The 10,143-nt window shown below is 43.8% G+C and overlaps 1 protein-coding gene across 1 annotated transcript; it reads left to right on the top strand.

Moving 5' to 3' along the window:
- The first annotated feature begins 215 nt into the window (after positions 1 to 215).
- LOC143481149 (b(0,+)-type amino acid transporter 1-like) lies at positions 216 to 6,372 on the top strand. The gene is made up of 5 exons (XM_076979086.1): positions 216 to 1,124; positions 2,097 to 2,169; positions 2,368 to 2,751; positions 2,884 to 2,968; positions 6,231 to 6,372. The coding sequence occupies exons 1-5, from the start codon at positions 426 to 428 to the stop codon at positions 6,370 to 6,372; spliced, it is 1,383 nt and encodes a 460-aa protein (XP_076835201.1). The 5' UTR covers positions 216 to 425.
- Positions 6,373 to 10,143: the final 3,771 nt, after the last annotated feature.

Raw genomic sequence — 10,143 nt, 5'->3', positions numbered from 1 at the left:
ATAAACTCGTCTATACTTGGGGAAGGATGTGAGTGGTTTATTGTTGAAAAATAAAGTAAAAATGAGTGAAATCTAAAATAGGAACTAAATACAGTGTGATAGCTGTATGAGTGCACATAAATACTCTATTATACATTATAATTAACAAAAGAACATATGAGTCTAAGTGTAATGTATGTGAAAATCTTTTTAAATAACACATTAACTTCAGATTTCAACCAAAGTGGAAAGTTATAGCAGATGTTAAATGAATGGCCAGAGATAGAATAACAGATTATCTTGGGCTTAACGCAAATGTAAAGTGGATGGTTTATTATTAACCATAATTTTTGGAAGTACATGTGTAAGCTACATTGGAGGATGTCTTACATTGTATCCTTAAAAACTTCATTTACCAAGACCCGTCTTCAGTCAACATTGCCAGTATGAACAGTGCACCTCAGAGACTGCAGCTGCGATCAGAGGTGGGACTGGTTGGAGGGGTGTCCCTCATCGCAGGGGTCATGATCGGATCAGGGATTTTCATGTCCCCACAGACTATGATGCGGAATGTCATGAGTGCAGGAGCCAGTTTGCTGATATGGGGCTGTAGTGGCGTTTTGTGCATGCTGGCATCTCTCAGCTATGCAGAGATGGGTACAGTCATCCGTGAGTCTGGAGGAGACTACATCTACATTCTACGGACTTCAGGAAGCTTGATGGCTTTTACTTATGCCTTCATCTATGTTGTGATTGACAGACCATGCAGCATGGCGATACAGGCACTAATTGTCTCCCAAAATGCAGTGTCCCTCTTCTATCAAGGCTGTCCACCTCCTGCTCTGGTGATAAAAGCTGTAGCTGCTGTTGTGCTCCTTCTGGTGAGCACCATTAACTGCATGCATGTGCGCTTTTCCATAGCCATCTCCATCTGGCTTTTGGCAATTAAATTTCTTGCATTGGCAGTCATTGCGACTGGTGGCCTAATAGTACTTTGCCAAGGAGACGCTGTTGGTCTCAAAAACTCGTTTGAAGGGACCAATTTCAGCATTTACGCCATAGGAATGGCTTTCTACCAATGTCTGTGGTCATATGGAGGCTGGAATAACCTGAACCGTGTGACAGAGGAGACTAAACGTCCTGAGGTAATAATTTTAAACTTATAAAACAGATGTAAAATACTTAAAGTAATTAAACTCATTAAACTCATATCAGATACATATAGGGTTGCCACCTGTCCTAGTGTCCCGGTTTTCACGTGACTGTCCCGGTTTTCCCGGGCTGTCCCGGTTTTTCCCGGTTTTCCTTCTTTTTAATATTCGATCCCGGCAAAAAAAAAAATTCATTTAATGTCCCGGTTTTCACTAGGTTAGTTCAAACGACTATTTAGACTGGTTCTGCAATCTGTCTTTTTTTTCTCGCTGTGTCCATTTTACACCCCCCTGGTAACATTTTACATTCGCCAACCCCCCCGTCAACAATTTTTGTTCACTACCCCCCCCCCCCCCCGTCAACAATTTACACTCGCCACCCCCCCTCCTTGTGTCAGTGTGACAGTCTCCTTGTTTTTTGTCAGACCTAGGTGGCAACCCTAGATACATATCACATAGTTATTTCCACTTTAAAGGAATGGCATTGTTCTAATTTATTCCATTCAGTCAGTCGGCCCATGGATGTTTAACATGTGATGGTTGATTTTTTTTTTTTTTTTTTTTTTTTTTTGCGATCGAGTTAAAGGCTAATGTATTGGACACTATTTTGTCCAAACTGTTTTGTAATGTCACGTTGAGGACCCCGGCCCCTCCCTTTTGGGTGTGTGTTTACGTAGTCTACGTGCATCGTCTGCGTCTGTGGATATTCCGTGGTGATGGCTATGTCATGTGATAATCCGTCTCACCTGTGAATCGTCTCGTAATCACGTGGGGTTAATGTGGTTTGTCTATTTAATGTGCGCTCGCGCAGTGTCCTGTGCTCGTCGTTGTCTAGAGTCTACACGTTTCTGTGTGAACGTATATGTTTCTCGTGCGCTATTGCGCAATCTCTGTGCTTACTATTAAAAGTGACGTGTTCTGCAAGGATTTGGTGTCTCGTCCTTCGCTCCACCCCATTCGTCACAGAACGACGAGCCTCTTGAGACACCCACAACCATGCCAGGCTACAAAACAAAGCCTAAGAAGGGGAAGAATCCCGGTAAGCGGCACCACCACTTTTCCTCCTCTCCCCCGCGCCGCAGAACCCCGCCGACTCTGGCGCAGCTGATGCAGGACCCCGGGTGTTTATACCTGCTATGCGCGGCTCGGGAAACCTCCATACCCGAGCTGGCGGAGGAGTACCGCCGGACAGCGGCGCGGGTGTGGGAGGAGAAGCACCCCGCTCCTTCTCGGGAAGGCTCACCCATACGGGTGAGCATCCCCGAGCTTTACGAGGCGTCGCCACCAGAGGGCGAGCTCGAGGAGGAGGAGTCCCCACCGACGCTGGCGCAATTGGAGGGAGACCCGGTATGCGCTCTCCAGCTGGCCTCAGCCCGGAAGGTCGAGGAAGGAGACCCCGAGCTGGCGGAGCTCTTCCGCCAGGGCGCGGTCCGGATCTGGAGGGAGCGACACTCCCCTCCATCCCGCGTCCTCTCGCCTATGGAGGGCAGTCCCAGTGTGATCTGCGTCGCGGACTCGACCCCGGAGGCGGAGTTTGGGGAGAGGGACTCCGAGGAGGAGCAGGACGAAGAGGAGGAGGCATACCCTCCTTCCCTGTGCAATGCCTCCACCGTATACTACGGTGGGGAGGGGGAGGAGGCCTACGCTCCCTCGCTGGACGACGCGTCCACCATAGACTACGGGGGGGAGGAGGAGGAGGAGTCAGAGGAAGAGGACTACCTCCCTCCGCCCGTAGGTCCCTCTTCCGTCGTAGAGGAGGGGGAGGAGGACGACGACGAGGACTACCCGCCATCGGAGCGCTCTGCACACCCCGCTGACTACGGAGAGGAGGAAGAGGGGTATGAGGAGGACGATCGTCCTCTGTCCGTGCACTCAGGCGTCTCCGAGTGCACGGACGGTGACATATACACAGAGGAGGAGGACAGTCAGCCCCCCTCTGAGTGTTCTGCGGGGACTGTAAAGGGGAGGTGGAGCTCGTCCGCCGAGCGCACCGGAGGAGAGAGCATGGACTGCTCTCGGGGTGGCAGCCCGGAGCAGCCCATGAGTTGGAGCCGTGGCAGCGAGGCGGAGGAGATGGAAGTGCAAGCGCCCACGGTTGACTCCAGAGGGCGGTCGCGAGGAGAGAGGGGCACACTAAACGGTCAGCTGAGGGAGGAGCCCGCTAGTCTTGCCAGTCGCGCTGCACCCGGTGCGTTCACCAGTTGCGCTGCACCGGGCGGAGGCTATGCAGCAAAGGCGGGAACAGGACTGTTCACTGCGGCACCTGCAGCTCCCGATCTCTCTCCCCTTATCGCCCTACTCCTGGCGCGCAGCCTGGCGCCTGTGTCTTGTGTGTGTGTGCCTGTAATCGTAAGTCTACCCATATGTGTACCAAACCCCCTTTTCCCGTTTGTGTCGATGTGTGTAAGCGTGCCTGTTTGTGTGTTTGTTCCTGTGCCGTTTAATGTGTTTAACGTCTTTTCCCCCATCTTCCCAGGGAGGGTGTGCTAGGCGATTCGTGATGGACGCTTCGCCAAGGGCAGTCACCTCCCAGACGCAGGACTGAGCGCGTCGGATCCGCCCATCGTCGTGGGTTCGGGGCACTCGGTCCTGTTGGCACCCCGGGATGGGTAGTGCCCTTGGAGGGGGCGTCTGTCACGTTGAGGACCCCGGCCCCTCCCTTTTGGGCGTGTGTTTACGTAGTCTACGTGCATCGTCTGCGTCTGTGGATATTCCGTGGTGATGGCTATGTCATGTGATAATCCGTCTCACCTGTGAATCGTCTCGTAATCACGTGGGGTTAATGTGGTTTGTCTATTTAATGTGCGCTTGCGCAGTGTCCTGTGCTCGTCGTTGTCTAGAGTCTACACGTTTCTGTGTGAACGTATATGTTTCTCGTGCGCTATTGCGCAATCTCTGTGCTTACTATTAAAAGTGACGTGTTCTGCAAGGATTTGGTGTCTCGTCCTTCGCTCCACCCCATTCGTCACATGTGAATACATTGCCAACTGTTTTGTTTTAAAAAACATTACAGCTATGTATGACACATTTTACATTAAAAAACGCAGAATAGCATGTTTTGATGTGGGGACGGAGGCAGAGGCTGCAATATAAATGCTTTATTGTCCATAGTTGAAATAAACACAAGAACTCAGGCGAATAGGCAAAGATAACGCAAAAAGGAATACTCAAGGAAGGTATGGCGGAGGTAAAGGTACCATAAGTAAAGGAGGCTTGAGAGCAGGAACAGGCTACATCCAGCGTTGCGAGGCGAAGATCAGTGAATGCGCAGCACTGGACTGCACGACCTGTGGAAATTTAGTTCTGCCTTGTGTAATGAGGAAGAGGTGTCAGTACTGAGGGGAAAGTGATGCTGGGAGTGGTCTGGTGTGAGAGGGTGTGCACCGTATATAGCAACCTATACTACTTGCTATTCTTGAAATCTAGAGGATTACAGATGGGGTTGGGGAGTAGAATATGAATTTTTTGCATGAAAAAGTGAACTGGAATCAGACTTTAAAACCAACAAGGTAGTCTTGTGTGTTAAAAACTGTCAGACAGTTAAGCTCTGTAGTATTGAACTAGCTAGGACACGTAAAAGTTGTAATATAATAGGTCTAAAATCACAGGTCTAATATCACAGTTCATACATACATTACTGCATATTTACAAAAGAGATAGTGAATTAGGAAAAAAGTAATTATATGCAGAACACATAAACATGAGGAATGGGTGGAGCCAAAGCAAACTGTCACAAATATTGAAAATATTATAAACTTTGCTTCACTAATAGTATTTAATGAATCTTTGACATTCGGTTCCCTTGCCACTGTACAGAGAAGCTGTTCAAAATGTTTCCTAATTGGTATAATCAGCAAATTAGTCAAATCTTAACGACTTGAACACTTTACAAATACCATTTGCAATTTTCTTTGTTGTCCACTGCAGTAGATATCTCTTCTTCCAGTTTCATCACTGCCACTGGTATAAATGTATTTGCTATACAAATACTAATGGTCACTCAATAAACTCTTTTTCGATTATATCAAGCCATTCTTCAAAAAGTTTTACTATTTTTTGAGAACTGGTAAAGCAGATAAATTGGTCTATACTTGATGTCTATCTCGATTTTTATAAATAGCAATAATGGAAGTGTCACAGTACGGCGGGCCCCCTACTGGTCGCCTCCGTCTACAGCGGCAGTTGTGTTGTTGTTGTGGTGTTGTGTTCGTCCCTCAGGTGGGCGGAACCCGTGATCCGTCTCACCTGAGGGTCGTTTGTTTGTCTATATATGTCTTGTCTTTGTACCAGTTGACCGCTGGTCATTATGTCCTTCATTTCGATCAACGTCACGGGTTTTTGGTTTGTGCACTTTTTCTATTAAACCATACATTTTCCCTGAGACTTGGCGTGATCGCTTCCATTTTGTTTCGCTCACCCTGCCCGTCACAGGAAGGATGTGTTTGGAAGGATATGAGTGGTTTATTATAGCAAAATGAATTAAATACGACAGATATCTAAAATAGGAACTTCGAACCGGATTCCAAAAAAGTTGGGACACTAAACAAATTAGGAATAAAAACTGAATGCAATGATGTGGAGATGGCAAATGTTAATATTTTATTCATAATAGAACATAGAAGACAGATCAAAAGTTTAATCTGAGTAAATGTAACATTTTAAAGGAAAAATATGTTGATTCAAAAATTCACAGTCTCAACAAATCCCAAAAAAGTTGGGACAAGTAGCAATAAGTGGATGGAAAAAGAAAATTGAGCATATAACGAACAGCTGGAAGACCAATTAACACTAATTAGGTCAATTAACAACATGATTGGGTATAAAAAGACCTTCTCAGAACGTCAGTGTCTCTCTGAAGACAAGATGGTAAGAGAATCACCAATTCCACCATTGGTGCACAGAAAGATAATGCAGCAATACCAGAATGGTGTTACCCAGCGTGAAATAGCAAAGACTTAAGTTATCATCATCAGCCGTGCATAACATCATCAAAAGATTGAGAGAATCTAGAACAATTGCTGTGCGTAAGGGTCAAGGCCGTAAAACTCTACTGGATGCTTGTGATCTCCAGGCCCTTAAACGTCACTGCACCTCAAACAGGTTTGCCACTGTCAAGGAAATAACAGAATGGGCTCAGGAATACTTCCAGAAAGTACTGTCAGCGAACACAATCCACCGTGCCATCCGCCATTGCCAGCTGAAACTCTACAGTGCTCAGACGTTTGCACTGGGCCAGGGATGATTTTAAAATTGAGTGTAGCAAAATGGAAGACTGTTCTGTGGTCAGATGAGTCACAATTTGAAGCTCTGTATGGAACACTAGGACACCATGTCATCTGGACCAGAGAGGACAAGGATAACCCAAGTTGTTATCAACGCTCCGTTCAGAAGCCTGCATCACTGATGGTATGGGGTTGCATGAATGCTTGTGTCATGGGCAGCTTGCATGTTTGGAAATGCACCATTAATGCAGAGAACTATGTTCAGGTTCTAGAACAACATATGCTCCCATCAAGACGTCGTCTCTTTCAGGGAAGACCCTGCATTTTTCAACAAGATAATGCCAGACCACATTCTGCAGCAATCACATCATCATGGCTACGTAGAAGAATAATCCCGGTACTGAAATGGCCAGCCTGCAGTCCAGATCTTTCACCTATAGAGAACTTTTGGCGCATCATAAAGAGGAAGGTGCAACAAAGAAGGCCCAAGAAGATTGAACATTTAGAGGCCTGTATTAGAAATGAATGGGAGAGTATTCCTATTCTTATTTCTAAACTTGAGAAACTGGTCTCCTCTGTCCCCAGACGTCTGTTGACTGTTGTAAGAAGAAGGGGGGATGCCACATAGTGATAAAATTGGCCTTGTCCCAACTTTTTTGGGATTTGTTGACGCCATGAAATTTTGAAAATCATGTTTTACCCTTAAAATACGTTCTCTCAGTTTAAACTTTTGATCTGTGATTTGTGTTCTATTCCGAATAAAATATTAGATGTTGGCACCTCCATCATTGCATTCAGTTTTTATTCACTTAGAATTTTAGTGTCCCAACTTTTTTGGAATATGGTTTGTATATACAGTGTAATAGCTCTATGAGTGCACATAAATTAGCTATTTTACATTATAATTAACACAAGAACATACGAGTCTAAGTCCTTTGTTTGTGTAAGTCTTTTTTATGACACATTAACTTCAGATTTCAACCATATTGGAAATGTTAAATGAATGGCCAGAGACGGAATAACAGTTTGTTCTAGGCTTAACGCAAGAGTAAAGTGGATGGTTTTTTATTAACTGCTTCAAATTTTGGAAGTACATGTGTAATCTAAATTGGAGGATGTCTAAAATCCTATCTTTAAAAACATCATTTACTGAGATCAGTGTTCAGTCAACATTGCCAGTATGAACAGTGCACCTCAGAAACTGCAGCTGCGATCAGAGGTGGGACTGGTTGGAGGGGTGTCCCTCATCGCAGGGGTCATGATCGGATCAGGGATTTTCATGACCCCACAGACTATGATGCGGAATGTCATGAGTGCAGGAGCCAGTTTGCTGATATGGGGCTGTTGTGGCATTTTGTCTACGCTGGCATCTCTCAGCTATGCAGAGATGGGTACAGTTTTCCGTGAGTCTGGAGGAGACTACATCTACATTCTACGGACTTCAGGAAGCTTGATGGCTTTTATTTATGCCTTCATCTTTGCTCTGATTAAGAGACCATGCAGCTCGGCAATACAGGCACTCACTATTGCCCAAAATGCAGTGTCCCTCTTCTATCAAGGCTGTCAACCTCCTGCTCTGGTGATAAAAGCTGTAGCTGCTCTTGTGCTCCTTCTGGTGAGCACCATTAACTGCATGCATGTGCGCTTTTCCATAGCCATCTCCATCTGGCTTTTGGCAATTAAATTTCGTGCAGTGGCAATCATTGCGACTGGTGGCCTAATAGTATTTTGACAAGGAGAAGCTGTTGGTCTCAAAAACTCATTTGAAGGGACCCATTTCAGCATTTACGCCATAGGAATGGCTTTCTATCAATGTCTGTGGTCATATGGAGGCTGGAATAACCTGAACCGTGTGACAGAGGAGACTAAACGTCTTGAGGTAATAATTTTAAACTTCTAAAACAGATGGAAAATACTCAAATAAAGTAATTAAACTCCTTTCAGATACAAATCACACAGTAACTTCAACTTTAAAGGAATTACTTGGTTGTAATTTATTCCATTCAGTCAGTCAGCACACGCATGTTTACCATGTGATGGTTGATTTATTTATTTTTTTGTTTTGCTAACTTAAAAGGCTAACTTATTGGACACTATTTTGCCCAAACTGTTTTGTGAATACATTGCCAACTGTTTTGCTTTAAAAGACTTTAAAGCTATGTATGATACATTTTACATTTAAAAAATGCAGAATAGCATGTTGTGACGCGGGGACAGGGGCAGCAGGAGGCAGAGGCTGCAATATAAATGCTTTATTGTCCATAGTTGAAATAAACACAAGAACTCAGGCCAATAGGCAAAGATAACGCAAAAAGGAATACTCAAGGAAGGTATGGCGGAGGTCCATAGGTAAAGGAGGCTTGAGAGCAGGAACAGGCTACATCCAGCATTGCGAGGCGAAGATCAATGAATGCGCAGCACTGGACATCACAACCCGTGGGCATTTAGTTCTGCGTTGTGTAATGATGAAGAAGTGTCAGTACTGAGGGGAAAGTGATGCTGGGAGTGGTCTGGTGTGAGAGGGTGTGCACCGTATATAGCAACCTATACTACTTGCTATTCTTGAAATCTAGAGGATTACAGATGGTCAATCACAGGTCTAATATCACAGTTCTAATATCACAAGTTTGAACTGTGATTCTGTAAAGGTAATCAAAACGGAATAAAACTAGTTTACATTACATTGTACATAAATTACTGCATCTTTACAAAATATATAGTGAATTAGGAAAAAAGTAATTATATGCAGAACACGTAAGTCAGTAATGGATGGAGACTGTCAGCATCCTCAGCCAAAGCAGTCACGGGTCCACCCTGGTGTCTCTAATGCTCCACCTCCCTTGAATTTTGATGGGTTCACACCTGGTGGGGTGCTTCAAACACTAAACCGTATATTAAACATTATTAGTAAAATTTCACATTATTTAATATAAATTGAAATACAAGATCATGCAGGTTTGGCTTTGGTACCATTATATCCAAATGAAGAACACACCCTTTTAAAAAAAATTCACAGATTTAAAAACATATAATTTAATAAATAATGATTGATTTATTATCAATCAACAATTTTATAATGTTTTTCTGTAGCATTAAAGCTGGATTAGGGATTGATTTGTGTTTATTTCCCAGTATCTCTACCAGTGTTGTGAACGTTACTTTAAAAAAAGTGAGTAGTACTCACTACTTGTTCAGAAAAGTAACTGAGTTAGTAACTGAATTACTCTATAGCAAAAGTAACTCGTTACCAGGGAAAGTAACTATTTGCATTACAGTAAAAAAAAGTTATATGCCAATGAATAAGGATTTTTTGAAAAAGCAGTTTTCACAGTGAGTTGAAATGAGTAGATCAGAAAGGTGTTTAACTTTTGATATTTATTGCACATCAACATACCAGTGCAGGATAAAATCCTTTAAAATCCCAAATCTTTGTTAAAAAAAAAAAAGCAAAAGTAAACAGTTACAATATATAAAGTGCATTTACATCTATCAAATTAAATTAAATTCTCTCAACCTGAGACAACTGGTTTGTTCACAAGAGAATAAACTTAACAATACAACCTCATTCTTAATTAAATAAATCAAATACCCAGTCTGGTAGACATTCAGGAACTTCAAGTATTTTCTTAAATAATGTTTATATCGCCGCCTTGAAAATGCAAATTTTTCTTCAGCTTGCTCCTGACTCGCAATTTCTGCCTCTTTTCCGTTTGTGTCATGTCACTGGTGTGCTTTGGCACGCATGTAAAAACACTGGCTCTGATTGGCTACCATAACGCTGCCTTAGCCAA

The sequence above is a fragment of the Brachyhypopomus gauderio genome, chromosome 17 (assembly GCF_052324685.1).
Source record: "Brachyhypopomus gauderio isolate BG-103 chromosome 17, BGAUD_0.2, whole genome shotgun sequence".
NCBI classification, from domain to species: Eukaryota; Metazoa; Chordata; class Actinopteri; order Gymnotiformes; family Hypopomidae; genus Brachyhypopomus; species Brachyhypopomus gauderio.
Note: the sequence above shows the minus strand (reverse complement) of the source record. Positions and strands in the feature narration are given on the sequence as shown.